The sequence below is a fragment of the Chelon labrosus genome (genome assembly GCF_963514085.1).
Source record: "Chelon labrosus genome assembly, chromosome: 12".
NCBI classification, from domain to species: Eukaryota; Metazoa; Chordata; class Actinopteri; order Mugiliformes; family Mugilidae; genus Chelon; species Chelon labrosus.
This window is the reverse complement of record NC_140345.1, coordinates 6969058-6989244: the sequence shown is the minus strand read 5'-3', so window position 1 is coordinate 6989244 and position 20187 is coordinate 6969058. Positions and strand designations below refer to the sequence as shown.

Sequence of the window (20187 nt, the reverse complement as noted above, 5' to 3'; positions counted from 1 at the left end):
AACACACACACATTTGCTTTTCCACGCACAGTAACACACGAATAAGCAGGCAGTCAAGCAAAATGACTAGACATTGTCTCCATCTACCCTCTTAATAACAGGCAGAGAATGAGTGTACCCCTTCACCAAAAGGAAGTGGCATATAATTGGTCATTAATGCTTAACAGCCAGTTAACAGGGCCAAGGAGCAAGCGCGAGGGTGACAAGGGTACTATGATGTGTGTGTGAGTGTGTGCGTCTACGCGTGTGCAGCTCAGCGTGAGATGAGGGTCAGAGTCCAGAGCTGCCTGCAGTCCCATCCCTCAATGTCACACACACACACACACACATACAGTGTCCCCAACCAGCCGTTACAAAGCTTTAGCAGGGCTATAGCCAGTGCACTTCTCAGCCAGTCCTCGCTGTGGCATTTCACCCACGCACTTTGGATGCACGAAGCTTTACCTCAGAGCTTTAGTGGACCTGATGCCCACAGACAGACGGACAATCTAGGGGAGGGTTTAGGAGCTTAGGACCCAATACCCTTCTGGAAAGCACACAAAGGGCTGAGAATACTGTAGAAAAAGTGTTGTTTCTACGCTGAATCTTAAATGCTGATTAGGTTTTTTTACCCTCACAGACACATACAAGTTTATTATGTGTCCACATTTACACTTTGTTTGTAGTGTGCCACACACTCAGTCGTCTTCATTCATTCATTCGAACATTAAATGTCAGGTGGTGCCACTTCATAATGCCAAACTTAGATTCTCCATAATTCCTTGGCTTGAGCTCCCATTACAACATATATAGTATATATATGGAAATGTGGCTTAAATGTGCACACAATTACCACTGTTCAATATACTGTTCAATTCCATCTAATGTACACCTGACATTTAGTTCCAGGAATGGCACTTGGCAGTTATCTCCCCCCACCACAGAGATTGGGTAAAATAGCCTGCTGACGTATAGCAGTGGTAGTTTTTTATATTTCCCTGCGCAACTATGCAACAATCTGTTCCACCCCAGTCCACGACTTGGTAATCCAGAAGACTACAGCGGTTAACACCATTTATAGCAACATACAGGTATGGTTATTTATGCGACGCAGGACCAGTAGCAATCACGGAGGAGATTCAAGCCTTGCTGCTGTCAAAGTGAGCTGATTTACTGCTTTATAAATGGGGTCATTGAGCCAGTGCTGGAAAATAGATGGGCCGTTGTTGGTTTTAAACCATGCATACAGCTACAGGCATTTTTTTAAAAAAAAGGGGCTAAAATAAAACGTTAAGAGTACTGGACCAATCAGACATAATGTGCATGCGAGGCCCACCCTTATATTTTGACATTGATATTTATAAGTTTCTGCAGGGTAAAATACTTCTGGAACTTAATTATTTTGCATCCCACACGGTAGGCAACCCTGGTCTATCTTCAGCTGTAGTTCAAAGTATGTTTGACTTGGATTGATTATTTTCAGTGGTGGTTCCTTGAAATAACAGACATATTAAAGTAATTACATAGAACATGAAGTTAAAGTTTGTAAAGATCAGAAGTAATTATTCAGAGCTTCTGAGAAACAACCATTAAATTATAAGGGAGAGTAATACAAAGAGGTCAATGTTACAGAGAAGAATTAAAGTACTAGACAAACGCAATGAGTAGGATTTCTTATATGCTGATGGATATTCAAAGCTATTTAGGGGAAAAGCTCTCTCCCACTTTCTTGTTTCTCGGTAATCTGTATTGGTGTTGATAAAGCAACGTGTTCTCCTCTCAGTGATGCTCTGCATTACTGTCAGACATTTGGTAGTCATCCAGAACAGCCCGTTTCCTACTGTGAGAAGCTCCACTGAAGCAGGTAGAGGTTACTCAAGGGTGTTCCCACAATTGCTATTAAGAAGGAGACGATTTCTTTAACATGAGGCAGATATTAACTGCTTGGAAAATAAAGTGTAGAAGAGTTCACTGAAGTTGTATGTATGATATTCAGTATCATCTTCTGTGCCCAATTCACCTTTACAGTCCATAAATATTCTTTCACACTTTCTATGAGTCGTAAGATTACCAGTCTACTTCTTTTACAATTTCTTTTTTCATATGTTTTCTTACTTACAACTTCATTCTCTGAACCATTAAACTACTGGAGACACAATATCAAAGACCTTTCGCTCTTTGAAGTCCTTCCAAGAAGCCTGCTGTCGGTTCAAACTTGTTTTACATTACGGTTGTGTGAAAAATGTGCTCTGGGTAAATTTGTGACCTGAACTTGTTTAGAGCCAGCATAAAATGCAAACTTCTGCAAACATATTGCCGGAGAGAAAGTCGAGCCCTCTACATAAGTAGCTGTCAGTGCAACCACAGCTACCTGCTGTTTGTTGATATGAGAGCTGAAATGTCATTCCCATCGCAGCTCAGAACATTTCCCCAAAACTGTTTTAATGCATTTGCTATCCCGTAATACAATTTGGTTAAATTTTGGTATGTGGAAGGTTTGATCCAAGAGGGGAAAGGGTGCTTTTTATGCAAAGATGCTTTGCTGAGACAAACATTTTACAATTCCTGATTATTCTGTCTGCGATTAGAGTGAGTGAAAAGGCCTCCACACACATTTTGTGCCAGCTGGAAACTGTTCATGTCGTGTTGACGCCGAATTCATCTAACTAAAATTTCTGATGAATGACTGTGTTGTGTTCATACCAACCATTGCGTTTACATTACAGGTAGCATTTTCTGAGAATTCACCAAAACAATATAGCACATGAACAAACACCAAAACTTACAGAGGGTTCCCAGTGACGGAGCAGGTGAGGCTGAGAGAGTCGCCTTCTCGCAAAATGCCAGTAGGAGGAATAATTCGCACTGTGGGGGCAACTGTAGAGAAACAGAAAGAAGGGATTATCATATACACAGATCAGGCATACTATTATGACCACCTTCCTAATATTGTGTAATATTGTTGTATTGTGTATGGCTCCAAAGCAGTTGTGACTCATCAGAGAATGGACATGGGCCTTCTGAGGGTGTCCTGTGGTGTCTGGCAACAGAATGTTCTTAGTGGGGTCCTTTGGGTCCTATGGGTTGAGGGGAGGGGCCTCTGTGGATCATCCCACAGATACTTGATCAGTTTGGGATCTAGTGAATTTGGAGGCCAGGTCAACACCTTGTGCTGTTCTTCATGTTGTTTTTAGTTGTTCCTGAATCGTTTTTGTGTGTCTGCCTGTGTCAGGCTGCATGCTGCTGGGGATGGCTGCTGCCATCAAGGAGTGTCATTGCTATGGGGGGGGGGGGGGGGGGGGGGGGGTGCCTGGTCTGGTCTAAGTAGCATCCACATGAATGCCAGGTCCAAAAGTTTCCCAGTAGAATATTGAATTATTACAAGATGGTCAATGTTATTCACTTCACCTGTCAGTGGTTTCAGTGACAGACAGCGAGAGCATAAAACAAAACAACAGAAAACAGCAAAAAGGATCAAAATGATCAAATGAGAGAAACCATAAGGACTGGAAAAAAAGTCAGGTACAAAAGGGAGGAACAAGGGAAAAGTGAGAAAGTGGCAGGAGGACGGGTCTTTAACATCTGTTTCCAAGGCAACCAGCCGACAATCCTACGGTTGAGACACCTGTTATCATAAGCAGCCCACCGCTCCAGCAGCTGCTGTACGGCACTTACTTCAGTAACAGAGCGATGGGGAACCAAATCCACACTGACGGCTGGCCATTATTGCCAATTCTCTGGCTGGAGGAACCAGATTGACAAAACTATTGAATATTAATCATTAGGATCTATCAACAAATATAAATATACAAGTGCCGTATTCATTGTATAATGCAGAAGTATTTGCTGAATATGAATCACATCACCAGCTATAAATATTCAGATATGCCCGTGGAATGTTTCAGTACACACAATTACTAATATGATGTGGGATAAGAAAATGAGTAATTGAATATTGGGAGTTTGTTGCAGTAATGTGGGAGGAGAAAACAACAACATTATATAGTCATTGAATATATATTGTGTATTAAATCTATGTAAAGGCCTTCTATTTATACATCAGTTGTGGATCTCAGGAAGACTAGCAACCTCACTGTGGAACAAAGCAGGGATCCAAATGAATAAAGAAGAAAAAAATAAATAAACTTCGTTTGACTGACTTTAGATGAAGACAAACTGATATCATTATACAGGCAAGCAACAACTTTGTTCCTCCGCACGCTAAAACACAAAATGCATGAATGTCAAACATGCAATAAAAAGAGCAAACGTCACATGTTTGATGGGATTAGAAGCAAATAAAAATTTCACAGATATTACATTTTGGGCTTTTTAAAAATAATAATAATACAGAGCTATCTCTTACTTTCTTAATTAATCCTATTGAAATATCTACAGACTTGTGAGAACTCAGATTAAAAATAGTGTTCTGTCTGAACTTGTTGCCCTGAGTGAATATTAATCTTAAGCCAATGATTGATTTAAATCCCTTTTAATATTTTTTCTACTTTTGCCAAATTGGACGCTAGATTTTAGTGCCTGCTCTGCACTGCACATACAAACGTACCTCATTTTATTTTTTGTCTTTAAACCACAGGCTGGGACACTAACCCAGCCATAAGCCTACTATTTCTGCAAGCATTCTGCAAGATTTGTATGTAATGCTGTAGCTTTTAATAAAGCAGGTCCCATACAAAGATCCTGGACTGCGTAGAAACAAGCTTCATTCCAAAACGAGATATCCAGCATTTGAGAAATGCCCTGACAAAATTATTGCTGCCATTAGAGTAAAACACTGTAATGAATAGCACTGAAGTAGCAACTTAAATGACAGCGAAACAGATGGAATAATGTGTGTTTTACGAAATATCTGCCGGCGAACGCTTTGTTGCTTCATTTGTTTGAAAGATGGATGGTAAGTGTTTTTATAAAAGAGCACACACACACACACACATAAACACACGCTTTTAGATTTCAGAGGAGCCTTACAATTCACATCCAAGCGATAATGTCGAACCCTCTTCTGCTCAGTCAGCGCGGGATGGAGAGCCTCACAGCTCAATGCCGCCCCATTGTCTTTCCTCTCTACCGGGAGGCGGATGGTGTTGGACACACTGAACGTCTTTGCGTTGTCCTGCTGGGACACCACACCTGCAGAGAGGCAACAAGGGGAACACAGAGGACAGAGGACATGAAACGAATGGAAGGAAAGACTACAGGTGATGTGGCCAAGAAACGACTTAGCAGCAAAAGCATGTCTGTTCTTCCTTTCCCCCCTGCTGAGGCGTCATACCCACTGTGGGAGACGGCGTGGGACATGGGGTACGGCAGGAGGGAGGAGTAGAAAAGATTTTTAGACAGGAACACAGAGGGGAATAGAAGAAGTGAGCAGACACAAAGAAAGAAGTTAGTGACTGATGAATGAGCTTTTAATGCTCCATCCGATACCTGCAGAGGGGAGGAGGAGGAGCGGTGAGGACAGAATAAGAGAGAGAGAAAAAGAGAGAAAGAAAACAGAAAGCAATTTGCATCTATATTTCACAGCAATTATGAGCAGCAGCACAGTTTGTTTACAGATAGTAAATCAACCAAATGTGTGTGTGTGTCTGCGTGTGTGCGCGCAAGAGTAAAAGAGAGGGAGAGAAGGATAAAAGACAGAATATGCATAACCCAATTGAGATTTTAACTGAGCCAGACATGGGGAGAGAAGCACGTCAAAGGAACAGGGTGAGAGTAGAAAGGGAAAGGAGAGAGGGACCCATAGACAGGGAGCGAAGGGCAGAGAAACAAGCATGATTGAAGTGTGTATTCGTGTGTGTGTATGCTGGTTTGTGTGAATGTGGGGGGGGGGGGGGGGCACACATAAAAGAGGATGATAGCAGTACCTAGCCAGATGCAGCATGGGGAAAAAAAAGATGCAAAAAGAGTTGAAGAGGAGGGACAGAAGGAGGGAGGAGAAGCAGCGGGGTCCTAGCTAAGAGGACTTAACACGGTCACGTATTGGGAGTTTGTGCTTGTTTAGGCAGAATACGAAATAACTTATATCGTGCTGAGTTTTCAATTATGGCTGGCAAGCAAATGAAAGTAGACCTAATCAAGGCGCGAGAGAGGACGGCTGAGTGTACAGATGAGCAGGAGGAAAGCGGCACTGGGAAGATAGTGTCTTAATTAAAGAGTACTTCCCATATCTGTTGGGATCTGCTTCTAACCTTTAGTGTCACAGTTCATTTAACTCAAGGCCAAAAGAGACAGGAGGAGGAGAGGAGAGGAAATAGGAGAGGAGAAGAAAAAAGACAGAGGGAGGCATTAGGAAACAAGATGAGACAAGACAGGCAAAAGTACCGCCCCTCACTGTCTCTTTGACTCTTACAGCCCTTCACAACCGACGACCGTGCCGAGGAGCATCAGGCCTTTGTCACTAGCGAAATGTAAAGAAAAAAAAAAAGGAAGGAGGATCTGATAAAAGGAAGGGGAAGGAGAAGAAGGGAAGGACACGGCGAGGAGAGACGGAATGACGGTTGATGACAGGTGTGCTGTGACAGAGAGGAGACCGGATGAAAGAGGCACCGAGTGTCAGACGAAAATAGAGAGCACGAGAGACGGCGGGTGACGCGATGTTTAAAGGGGCAAAACATTTCTCAGTGCGTGTCCCAAAGTCTGTTGACACCACATCATCTCACATTATTTCATCTGGTCCGTGTGAAGTATTTGATGGCACCAAACATGAATTAATGGAGAACAAAAACGCATCACGTACGACAACAGTTTGCCCTTCTGAAAAATGTTCTCTGTATTTACTTTAAAAAAAAAAAAAATGTTTTTAAAAATGAGATAAACGCCATAAGAGTTTTTTGTTTCGTTTTGCTTAGCTGTGGAAGGTTTTTAAGAGATTCAGCTTAAAAGTAGTAGCATAGTATACGCAACTGCTGATTTAACGATAGTGAATAGACTGAAGGCTATGAGAAGATAGGTCTCAGATGGATTACTGAGAGAAGTACCCTTTTAGCCAAGGGAGAGAGCGAGTCAGAACGAAGGATAGATCAAGGTAACGGACTGATGGACGGCTCACAGATTCATCAGAAACAAAGAAGAAGTATGTTCATGGGTCTGAAAAAGAGGGAGAAAAGCTGTATCCAGCATTTCAGCTTTCATCTTATAGTGTGCATATCAGATTCAGTACAAATAAAATACGTTTGGAACGGAATTATCAACCGAGAGATTAGCAAGAGAGATAGACAAAGAGGGGGAGATGTATATCTGTTGTGAAATGAAAGAGGAATTTGGCTAGTGGACACAGAAAGACAGAAAAGAGTTGAAATATTTCTGGTGGCTGCTGCTGATGTCTGTCTTCTCAATATAACCACCGTATACACTTCTTCTGTCACCTTGAAACTTCTGTTTGAGGGAATGGAAATGAAAAACGATCACTGTTCGGACATCCAACAATGTGTATGGTCAGTTGGATCGTAATAAAGGAAGCAGGAGAAGAATGTGGGTTTTTGCAGCCCCAGAGTACAGATCCCAATTTTCTCCACCAATTTATCCATCCATCTTTACCTGCTCCCATCAACTGATCCATCTGCCAGCCCCCCAACAACCCATCAATCACCCATTCATTCAGTCCTCTTTTATTCAATCTGTGATCATCCTACCATTCCACTTCACCAGCCCTAAATTATCCCATTAGCCTCCTCATTTATCTCTCATAATCATACAACCATCCATTTCTCATCCTTGGCCTGGTACCTGGTATCTCGCGGCCATTACGTATCCATCGAAGGGTGGCGGGCGGCTTGCTGCGCGGCGACACGCAGCTGAGTTCCACCTCGCCGCCCTCCACGGCCTCTTGCTTCACCTCCACCGTGGGCGTCTCCGGGGGCACCAAAACCGAGAGCGTCGCCACCTGGTGGTGAGTGGAGTCCGTGTACAGCTGGCAGAAGTAGCCGCCCTCGTCCGACACGCTCACGTTGGTCAGCGAGATGCGCACCATGTGTGGGGTGAAGAGCACCATCTGGTAACGTTCATCCTTCAGGGCTGGAGTTGGGTGAAGATAAGGGAGAGGGTAGAAGTGGGATGAAAGCGAGGAGGATGGGATTGTTGAGGAGGCGGGGAGTGGAGAGAGGAAAAGAAGGTGGAAAGGTTAAATTTAATTAGATACTGATCACTGTATTAATGTGAAGGCTAACAACAAAATAACAAAAATCAATTTTGAGACATTTGCCTCTGGTTGCTTGGATGCTACAATCACGAAACCAACGGAGAGAGAAAGGTCTACTTTACATGTTTATCTTTCTGACTAAGGACACAACTGTCACTGACTTTAACGTTATGATATAGTCTATATGGGCTGTGATTAAAAAGGTCTGAAGCCAAGCTGGTGCAAACTTGTACCTCCACTTTTTGCTGCGGTTGCTGCAACTGCCAGTACTTTGTGGATGCAAAATCAGACCCACAGCTGCCGGTTTGAAAGTGGTGGTGCAATTGCAGCTGAATGACATCGGAAATAACAACATAACACACTTTTTTTTTTTCTGTGTGTATCTTTAAAATTACAGTACGCTTACCTTTTCACAGGCGGTAAGTGGCATGTACATCAAAAAGCACAAGAGAAGCAAAGGGCTGTTTTAATCGAGTGGCATTGCACTTTCAGCTTTTGAATCAGTTATTTCACGGCCTCAAGAAAGCTTGCTCTGTATTAGCAAACAGTATCTCTCGCAGATTGAAATGAGGGGAGAGTTTTCATACTCTAATTTGTGGTGTCACTCCTATGGACATCTTGGCAGGGGAAAAAAATGCAAAACATGAGCAAAATAGTAGCTGTGACAGCAGCTCAGATAATTTGTTGCTCTGGAATTGATAGCGCTGCTAAATCTAAAGCTTGGTTTGATGTAAAAAGTTCAGAGCGAGTTTGCGAAAGTCAGTCTCGATGGATCAGCTCCAGGCAGTGCGTTGATACAACAGAACAGATGTTTTGGTCCTCTGATTTCCAGCTTTGGGTGTTACTCATTTTTCCAAGCATGAATTGGACTATCCTAAACTGGAATGTGTTTATTCCGTCTCTATGCATCTGCTTGCTTCTAATTAGTGCCTGGTATTTAAATTTTTCATCATATTAGGTTTTAATCCTAATTGTTCTACTTGCTCTAACAACCTTGGTAACTCTTTTGAAAAGTGTCTCGGAAATGAAGCAAAAATGATTTTGGAGCCGCTCTTAAACCGAGTCTGAGAGAGACACACTAAATGCTACAGTTGTAAACTCTGTCATTCAGGCTACACAAAATAACCAAAGCCATCAGCTTCTTTAAATGCAACAATTCTGCACGCAGTCTTGCACCTCAGACCACTCAGAGTTACAATCATTAAGCCCATATAGCACAAAGGAAAAAGGAAAAGTGGTAGGAAGGATGAGAAGAGGTGAATAAGTGACAATTTTCCTTTTGTTACTAAAGCATGAGTAGAATCAATGCTGAAAAAAGTGCTCATAATAACAAATAATGCTAATAACAGTCTGTGGGTGACAGTGGCTCGATGTACATAGGTTCTCATAAATACCTTTTAAACTCACTTTGTATTGACCTGACTGTAGAACCTCCCCTGCTCTCTATCTCTATTTCCGTCAGTCCCTCTCTTCTTTGCTTTGTGTTGGATTTGTCTCATGGAGACAAAAGCGGACACTTCCCTGATGGAACACCCGACCACCTCTCGGCACAGTTCACAAAATGGCGCAGGCGCTAAGGTATAGATATTGGCTTTGTGTGTGTGTTTGCATGTGTGTATGTGGGTGAGCGCAAGAGTGGGGAATAAAGAGAGAATAAGAAAAATCGACTAATATAACTACATAATGCAGCCAGACGGATAAAACAATATGGACAGAGACAGAAGTCCGCAGGAGACTTACTGAGCGCCCCTGAGCAATGGAGTTAGTCCAATCTTCCTGGAAGTACACCACACTAATCTCTCCAACTCACCTCCGAAATTTCCCCTACACCGGATGGCATTGTTAGAGAGCTATTCCCCACAGATGTGTAAATCTTTTATTTCCCTCTCTGCACTAAATGGCAACTAAATGTCAGACTTCTGTTCAAGTCCAAGTTCACCTTTATTGTCCTATCTCATTTGCATGCTGAGAAGATTTGGCAGTAGGCGGAGGGACAGAGATAGGCACCATTTGGTTAGTTCCACTGCTCTATTATCACTATCTGCCTCCGCAATCTCATAAAACACACCCCTGACTGGTTGCTCGCTTGCAAAACAGGCAGCTTAATTCCCTTCACTTACTGCCACGGCTCTATTTGGGCAGCTAGTGGAATGGACCGTCAGAGAAAGGCCTTGGTTTGTTAGCCTGTAATCTGGGTGGCAGATGGGCAATGGACAAGAAATGGAGCAAACGTGGAGGTAGAGAGAGCCAGAGTGAGATGTAATTTACACTCCCCGAAAATGTCCCCAACGAGGTCTTTCTAGTGCTCACAGCATGCAATTTAGTTATGGGTAGCCATCTATACTTTATATCTCTACTAAACTTTGGATAGTTTCCCAGTGATGTGTCTTTCTCCGTTTCCTGATGCTCCCTTTACTTATTCTCTCTCTGCTGCTGTGTCTTTCTTGATCCTCTGTCACTCTCCCCACCCTCCCTCACCCTTTTCTTTATCCCTGATCATTTTCTCTTTCATTCTAGCCCGCACACCCACTCTTCCTCCTCGTTCTGATTAGACTTCCTCATGATTTCTGAAGGGTGCGAGTCAACGTCCTGGGGAGAGCAGATGAAGTTGCTGTGTTTAAATAGTTAATGGAACTTAGCGGCAGTGCTGATCTGATACAACAGGGGGAAGAGCTCAAAGTAAGGGTTCCCAAAGCAGCAACCTCAATCACCCAATTATGTCTTCTCCGTGATCGAGGAGACTAACAAGTGATGAAAAGTGCGTGGAACAAAGGCATTTGAGTGCTGCAGCTACCTGAGAACAGTGAAATTATGTGTGCGACTAGTTTGTCTTTAATATTTTACCCCGATCCTGCTCTTCTGTTCAGAAATATTCAGTAACTTCTCTTTTGTCGGAGAGGGTTCCCATGGGAAGTGTGGGAGTCTTGATTGTCAAATCACTGTAATTATAAGTGCCGCAAGTTTTCTCACATGCAAAAAATAAATAAAAATACCACATAAATGCAAGTATAAATTAAATTTGACTTAGAATTGCATATTTAAAACAAAAAAAAAAATGCATCTCCTGTAGTCAAGAGCAAATGTTCCAGCAGTTGTTTGATAGTTTCAGCATATTAACTTTCCCGTGATATGAAAGCGTTGCTGGAAAAGTCCTTTGAACACCTCCTCAGCATGTGGATGTTTGACTGCAAGGTCAGCTACAGAGAATCAGCTCTTGATCTGGCAGCCATTCATTATCTTGACATTTACACGAGCCCCTTCTTTTACCACAGGAATACATCTGAAGACGTCTACTAGTAGCACTGGATTTATTTGCAGTTTCATATACCGATAGGTTAAGGCCACGTGAAACTGGTACTGGTCTGAAACTCTTTATCTATAATGAGCTCACAGCCGTGGCTCCAATATAAATACTGTATATTTTGTAATATTCAGCTAAAATCGTAGTGGCCTGGTGCTCTACTAGGTTCAACTCAATTAAATTAAATTCAACGATGCTTGAATGACAGTTCAAAAATATGGCCTAAGCAATCACAGCAGATTGAGATTAAAATAGTATGTGTACAAAACTTGGGAGCTCAGCAGCGTTCGGCTAGAGCAGCTTGAGTGACGTTAGCTCAGCAAACAGAGTCTCTCTCTCTAAATCAAGCAGGGAAAATTATCGCCTGTCACATTAGAACAGCAAGACAATCCTTTTCCAAATCATGAGTAATCAAAATGTTTTTTTTTTTTTCTCCGTCTTCTCTCTTAGACTAGTGAGGCGTAAGAGAGACTGACTCCGCTGACCGTTCGTAAAGAGTCATATTTTGGTAGATGTCCAGCATAAGACACCGCTGAGGAGTGTGCACAGTGGCAAGCTCTGCAAGTGCTTTTAGGGATTTAGGGTTTCCGGTTGGCTGTTTTTTATTTGATTTCAGGAAAAAAAATCATGTTGTTAACGATACAATGGGCAATCAGGAAGTGGCACCTTTGCCCTCCTGGTAGAAAGAAGTGTCGCAGTTTCCAGTAGACTGCTCATTTGTTGGTTAATGAGATTTTGTTAGTGATTTCCAAGTTTGTGCATTTGTGCATTCATCACATTTTTAATAAGAAATCAAGCGTACTAAAAACAGACATTAGTTTGTCCTTTTATTGATCAGGTAATATCCCTGTTTTTCTTGTTTTTGTGTGCTTCTTTCTTTGCCCAATATTAGCACTTGCTGGTGGTTTAAAAAATCATTTTAAACCCAATGTATTTATTAAGTCTCCTGGTTGCCGATGTCTCATAAGCTTGAACCAGCATTCAAATCACCACCTTCTCTTAACAGTAAGAAATCAGTTTGACACTTTAGCCTTAAGCCGGAGGCTAATGTCTTATCACAGAGATTATGTAGTGCATATCTATTGCTACACCATAAAACATGATATAGTTTTTGCTTCAATTAAGCAGTCATCGCAAATTTCAGAGGTAATGTTTAACATCCTTGATCACTGCTCTTTTGCTCAGAGGTTTCCTAACGGCGCTTAACAGGAAATCTGGCTAAAATGGCAACTTTTGCCTGTAATTAGTAAGAAAAAAACATAGCAGTGTTTGCCTACCCGGAGGACCTCAATGAAATCTGCCTCAGTATAATATTGGTTACAATGGTAATTTGCCAAAAAGCAACCTTTTAAAAAAACATGTGATTACCAAGGCCATGCTCTAATGAGGACTATAATAAGCTCTGATCTCATCACTGGGGTTAACAGTGGATTATACAGAGAGCTTTCGAACTATGCTTTTAAAATAGTTATAGCAGTCGCACTGTTAGGGCAGAGAGTGTACCCATCTCCCAAATTAACTTGGCGGTTATCTGACTTTTCGATGTGAAAATGCTTCAAAGGCAAAAGGAGGACATTTCCAAGAAGAAAAATGTTAAATGCAAGTGTTGGTGAGTCACTGTTAATGTGTCTAAAAGGCTCGCTTCAAATGCCACTGAGTGCAAATGCATTGACACAGACGGGGTTTTGCTCTAGAGATAAACGTGGATACACACCTCGCGTGCCATTGAAGAAGAGAGTCTGCCGGCGGGGATTCTGGATGACCACAATTGATCCATCGTAGTTCTGCAGGCGGCAGGAGATCTGGGCCGTACCTCCCTCTAAGACTGTCACATTCTCCGCTTGCACCGCCTGACAACGAGCTGAGGGGGAGAAAGACGGACATTAGTATAAAGGTTGCATGATGGATAGGAAGAAATACGGAAATAAGAGGATGGGGAACAAATGAAGAGAAAAAGAAGAGTTTAACCCACACCTCTCCTCAGATAGATTCTTTCAAAATAAGGCACTTAAGAGTGTCCTTCATTTCCTTGCCATTCATCATACAGACGTAACAAATAAAGAAAGGGAGAGGAAAAGAGAGGAGGAGACAGAGTGACAGAGATAAAGAGATTGATAGAGAGAAAAAAGACACTAAAGGACAGAAGAAGTAAAAGAATGTCCTAATGAGCAAGGCACTTTCACGATGATAACAGGGATGATTATAATTACTGCCATTCATCTCTTTACGTGCATAAACACACACATTCAGATGCTAGCCATATTGCCTCTGGCTAGTCTAACAGAACGCATCAATACACGCGTTTGAATACATCATTTCCTATTAAATCTTTAAGTGGCTGCTGGAGTTTAGACGCACACTAGTGCACGTTTGAATGGAGACACATAAACACAAACGTCGTCACATATGGACTAACACACTTACACAAAGGCACCTGAACAGATGGCTAGACTGCGGTCGTGGCACTAGCTGTGTGTGCACGAGCAATGGTTTAAATCATATTGTGTGAGGCTGTGAAACGCCAAATCACGGAGCTGTGAGACAGCAGTGGCAGCCTTGAATGCACTTTACACATTCTTAATGTCATTTCCCGTACAGCGGCAGGTAAACTAATTTATTACACTCTATTAAATAAATGTAAGATTATTATTACAGGTATTTTTTATTTTTTTTTAAAAAAAGGATCCTGCACAAGGTTTTGCTCTTGCCGAAGATTTTTCTCAAACACCTTAATGTACACGTGTGCGTACACAACCCTGAGGACAGACACAGAAACACATATGCATGCAAAGCAACATTCACATTCACAGAAACTTTCTTGCATAAGCCTTCAAACAAACTTGTGTGGCCCCTAAACTCAATATTTTTAGAAAAGGGGGCTGAGAAATAGCAGGGAGCCTCTTTGATGTCGCTGACTGCTCGAGAGTCAGTAATAAGGAGGCTGATTATGCTCTCATTGTTGCACCCTTCATGTTTGTGGGTCAGGCTATTGACACGACTCGGCTGAATCACACCTCCCGCCGAGCACAACGGACACGGAACACCGTTGTTTCCATTCAAATGATTTGTGGAGTAATTAGTCATATGGTTTCAGCCAGGAGTGGAATGTGATTGCCTTGAAGAGAGTTCCAGCTTCCCAAACTAGTATTTAACAATTTGCATCCCCATTTACATTCCCTCTCTCCCTGGCAAAGTGCTGGCCGTGGGGAGGATTTAGAGAAAGAACGACATCAATATTGAAGCACAGTGATGAAGCGGGCAATGAGCAGAGCCGATAAAGATGTCTGGACCGTATATATTTCACTGCTGACTCTAGCAGTGTCTCTGATCTCTGTAAAACACCTTTAGAATGCAGCAAATGTTGTGAGACAAACAGATGGTAGCTGCCATAGCAAGCGTTGCTGACTTGACTGCTTTGGGCCAAAGTAAATGTCTATATCTCCAACTGAGTGTGTCCTAAGCTTTTGTGTATGTGTGTGTGTGTGTGTGTGTGTGCGTGCATGTAGAATAAGTGGGTAAGTGCATTCAGTCTGCATATGCAGGGGTTGGCATATTGCAATTAAGCTACTTTGACATCATCTGATCCCCCAACTTCATCCGAATATCTTTCTCCTCTTGATTTTAATCACTTTTAATGAAATGGAAAGCCTACATATTCATCACGTCAGGGGAAACACAGAGACGGAAAGAAGCCAAGAGGGAATAAAGACAAAGGAGACTCTAATACTCCATGGAACCCCCAAAAAATCCTGACAATTACCTCTAATTGTAGTCATTATTGTTCCCATTCTCCGCATCAATATTGTGATTCATATCGGGGGCCATCAGGGCCTGCCACCGCCATCCCAATTATTTTTTTAATGGCTGTTATTACTCATCACCATAACAACTGGGCTAGGCCGCCATTGTTTTAAATGGTGGCAATTGTAACAGTGCTGCTGTGCATCCTGACAAAGTCAGCGTGGTGTTTGTGTGTGATTAGTGACCCATCAGAACCAACAGACAAAGGGGGAGAGCGACTCAAGACGAGCAAAGTGGTCAAAAGTTTGCTTCTGGGAGGAGGCCAAGGAAACTAATTAGCTGTCCATTTGCTCACCCACTTCTCCTGACAGCTGTCGCCCCTCCAAAGGAAATTAGCTACAGTAGCACGGCAGCAAAGTGCAAAGAAACGCGACAAAGAAAACTAAATATTAAAAATCATTAACCGCTGTTGCAAGCAGGACGAGTGACATCCGCCGCTGCCTGCCGAGAGACGCCACCCTGAAGCACCTGCTGGATGAGGGTGGGTGATCAATCTGAGTGAAGGAAACAGGGGGATAGAGAGATGGTAGGGGAGTGAGGGCTCTAACCAGGAAATGATAGCACGGAGTTAGGAAGTGATGGTTTGAGAATAATAATGCAGCTGGTGGGGGCTGGATGAAATATACAAGAGATGACGCATATTCCTCCGCTCCTGCTCGTAACGCAGCTGGGTACAGCACTTTAGTTTGACTGTAGGTTTAATAGGCTGTCATTCACATCAAGGCCACAAGCCTGTGCCTCTGATCACCAGCATAGTACAATCCACAGAGGGAATGACGACGAGGGGGAGGGAATCAACCTCTGTGACAGCGGTATTAATCTCACCCCCATTAAAATCTGTGCCCATAATAAAGTACTCCACAAGCGTCATCTCGTATTAAGAGAGAATGCTGAGAGCAATCGATAGCATGGTAGTGCACTGACGGCCGAGATCAACGGATAAATAAAACCAGAGGGGGGGACAAAAACAATCACTTCTCTCTCCAGCCAAGTGGGGGCAGTATTTCATAGCAGTGATTCGGTGGTACCCATTATTTGAAACGCCAGTACTGGACTTGTCACAGAGCTAGGAAAAAAAGGGCTTTTATTTACTAAGTCAGTGGAGATCTGAGAAGGGCTATCATTTAAAAATACATAAACAAATAAATGAATTAAAGGCGCACAAATTCACAAGACAAGGCTGTTCAGGGGCCCTTCTTGATGGTCCCTCGATGGGGGTGAGTTATAAGCAGAGGGAGGGAGGGCAGAGAGAGACGGAGGGGGAGGGGATGAAAGGATGTCTTGAGAGTTAAAAGAGGGGGATTTGGGAGGCAGCCAGGTGGACTGCTGGCTAACCTTCGGTCACGGTAAATTCTAGAAACTGCCTCAGTGGCGCGGGGTTACCGGGCTGAATTACCGCCTTGCTGCGTCCCTCTCCCTTGGCTTCAGTCTCCGCTTATTTCACTCGCTCCACGTCTCCGAGAGTGGAGAAAGGTGAAGACGGAGCAGAGAGACAAGCCACACAAGAGATGATCTGTCTCCATTTGCCCCGCAAGCCCTTACATATCCTTGAAGCAGTGCAGACACTGTCTCCCTATTCATTATCTGTCATTATCTTTCAACTGGAAGTGGGCCAAGAGCTTGTGTTTTCTTTGTATACTGGCCACAGATTTACAAGGGAATCAATGCAGGGGACTACAATGCATAACCCCCAATGTAGTTACAGCTTTAATTAAAACAATAGCAGCAGCTCATAGCTTCGACTCATATGGGGTCATCCATTGGCAACTCCTCAATCTCTTCCCATCTGGATGTTCATTTTTCCGCTATCCCCTGAGTCTGCGAGGCAAGCCAGTTTCCACAGTATGTATGCAAATTAAGTTTGCAGTGTTTATGCGTGTGCATATACGTGCGCGTGTGCACGTGCATGAACATTTGCTCTAGGTTAATCACAGACTTTTGCGGTGTTCTGCCTCTATGAAATCGCTGACTTTGAGGTTCTTCTCCTGTATGCCTCCCTGTGCAGACCCAAAACTCTCTCTCCCTTTCCCTTTCCCTCTTTCCAGTCTAAAATTATCACTCCATCTCTCTCAGGAATCCAGAACTCTGCCAATCAAATCCAGTGCCAAGAAGAAAAAAAAAAAAAATCTCCCTCTATAAATAATACATAATCCTTTACAAATCTTCCGTCTCTCTTATTACCTTCATTCTGTTGCTTCCCTACTTTCCTACTGTCCTCCTTTTCCTCGCTCCCCTATGCTCAGCTTTCATTTCATATTTTGAGTTTTCTTCCCCTCTCTCATTTTCACTTAGTCCACACAACTCACAATTCTCTCCTCCTGCTGCCTTCATGTCTAACCTTATTCTCACACTTTTTTATATTTTAACTCTTTTTTATTTAAACCCGCAGTCTCTGCATCCGTCTCCTTCTCACCTACCAGCCTGATCTGATCCTTGAATCCTTCTCACTTCACTGTCCCTCCTCCTTTCTTCCTGTTTTCTTCTTCCTTCTCATCTCCCTTATCTTTTATTGAATCGTTCATCATGCATCTTTCTCATTAGCGCTGTCTTAAAGGTCCCCTTCTTCTCCTTCTCTCCCGGGCCTCAGGAGAGTTGTTGCAACTCTTTTTCTATCCTCTCTCCCGATAAGTGCTTTCTCTTCACTCCTTTCTTTTCCTTTCTTGGTTTAGTTTTCCCTGTCGTAGCAATAGCTTCCTTCCTAACTCCAATATGCTTTCATTCCACTTGCAATCTCCCTCTTTCTTCCTCCTTTTGTGACTCAGTGGGAATCTTTCCCTGCCACTCTGCTGGTTCTATCTCCACACTCTCCTTTGCTAAATGTGATTTGTTCTGCAGCTCAAGTCTGCGGCATAATCATGCTGTTTTTATAGTGTGCCGGGAGAACAGAGGAGAGGGAGCAGGGGAAAGACAGGGAAAAAAGTGAGAAGAGTGAATGGGACAAGATGACAAAACAAATGAGTGAATTTCCAAGTTTTTCCTCCCTCTTTCATCTTCTTCTCTTCTTTGGCCTCTTTTAATTGCCTGTCATTTAACTGAGCCCTCTCCTCACTTTCTATCCCTCCTCTCTTTCTCTGTCTGTCCTTCTTAATCTCTCCCTCTCTCTCTCTCTGACAGAAACTCCAGACCTTCTCTCATGTAGCTCTCTCTCCAATAAAGTACTGCACTGCTAATCAGCAAAATCAGCATAAAATAGTATCTTCCCACTCTTTGACCTCTCATTAGAACAGTTTACTTTTGTTTATTTTCACGGATCTTTCTATCTAGTCACAGTGCACCACACTGATATCTGTTGTATTTTTCCTCTCATCACCTATAGCCTACCATTCTTTTATTGCATCCCCCTCCCTCGTCTTTCCCTGCATCTCTTGTTTTGACCTTCGCATCTTTATGTCTATCCAGCCCTTCGGCATATTTCAATCACCTCATCCCTCTCTTGCTCCATCCCCTCTTCTTTCCTCTCCCGCTGCATTGCATCTCCCTAAGCACTCTCCTCTCCTCTTGTCCACCCATCCCATTACTCTTTCCATTCTCATATTCACCTCTTCTTACCCTTCACAAACTATCATCTCCCTCTCTCTTTTCTTTCGCCTCCCTTTCCCTCCATTTTCTGACAGCCAAAGCTGGTTAGCTCTGTCCGCTGTGCAGCGGTTTATGGTCCGGGTCTGTCACAGCCCCGACAACCCTGCGACTATGGGTACCACACACCCCAACAGCGGCTTAAAGGAAATTTACAGGACTATTACACAATGGCAACTACACTGGAGATTCACGACAGCCAAAAGCACTGGTCTTAACACCCCTTCAAATCCACCACATGGCTGCTTTCCCTTTGGTGTGTGCACCCGATTTGTGCAACGCTGACGAATGTGTATGTGGGAAAAATAAAATGTACAAATGTGTGCATGCATTTAGAACCAAGTTTGTGTATCTGTGTGTGTGTGTGTGTGTGTGTGTGCGCGCGCTTATAAAACAGTGGTAAGTGTATGTGAGAGAGTATATATGAGTGCACATTCAAAGCCCAACACAAAACTGCCCTACTGGCATGAATTACATAACCGAGCTCGCTGCCAAGACACAAACTCATTCTTTCTCTGTATCTCTAACTCGCCCATTGTCACCCCCATCCAGCATCCCCCCTAACAACCCACAAAACAGAATGTCCCTCTGTTGATCTAATGTGCAAAACAAGAAAAAAAAAAAAAGAAAAACACTGAATTGAGTCTCTGGCACAGAGGAGAAGGTACTGTGTGCAGCAGTCTATGCTTGTTTACCAATGAGCAGCAGGGAAGGAACACTTCCCTGTATTAAATGCATAATAATAATGACAGGAGGTATTAATAGTGCCGAGCCACTTTGCCACTGATCTCACTCCACTTCATGTATTGCCCTTTATTACCCTCTCTGCCGTGTGTTCAATCTATTTTATGACTCCTGATTTCAAATCTCATCCTCAAGCAGCTCCTTTTGAATCCTCGTCTGTTGTTTTGTCTTTGTACCCATCCCCTGCATCTCTGTCTCTCCTCCATCCACACACAGACTTCACTGTTCTCCATCTCTGGCTTGTTATTTCTCTTTTTCTGCCTCTGCTGCTCCCTCCCTCTTCCACGCATACAGCACAAGTTCCTGTTTGCCTCTGTCCTTGTGTCAGTCTGTCTCTCACATATATTGGCACTACTGCTTTCCCCCAAATTCTCCGTTCTGTTTAACAACCACTTCATTTGGTTGACAGTATCTCCCGTTCTGAGGTCCATCTTTTTTTTATTAGGTTCTTCAGAGGGAGAAAAAGGCTTCAGCCACTCTTATATCTGTCTGCCTTTCTCTGTTTTCATTTGTTATCATTTCCCTTTAAGCCCTTTGGTCCACCCGTCGCCTCTCTTTTTCTGTCTGGTCTCTAATTCCCCAGTCCTTTTACCTCGTGGGCTCGCACCCGTCTTCATATTCTCTCTGT

The 20187-nt window shown here is 43.1% G+C and overlaps 1 protein-coding gene across 2 annotated transcripts in view; it reads right to left on the bottom strand.

Annotated features, from left to right (window-relative positions):
• cadm4 (cell adhesion molecule 4) overlaps positions 1–20187 on the bottom strand; it is a 140630-nt gene that overhangs the window by 12849 nt on the left and 107594 nt on the right. For both annotated transcript variants that reach the window (XM_084557062.1, XM_084557061.1), the window contains exons 2-5: positions 13153–13299; positions 7726–8013; positions 4969–5130; positions 2766–2856 (exon numbers count right to left, since the gene is read on the bottom strand). In XM_084557062.1, the coding sequence (XP_084413188.1) occupies positions 2766–2856; positions 4969–5130; positions 7726–8013; positions 13153–13299 (688 nt within the window). The remainder of the gene's footprint in view (positions 1–2765; positions 2857–4968; positions 5131–7725; positions 8014–13152; positions 13300–20187) is intronic.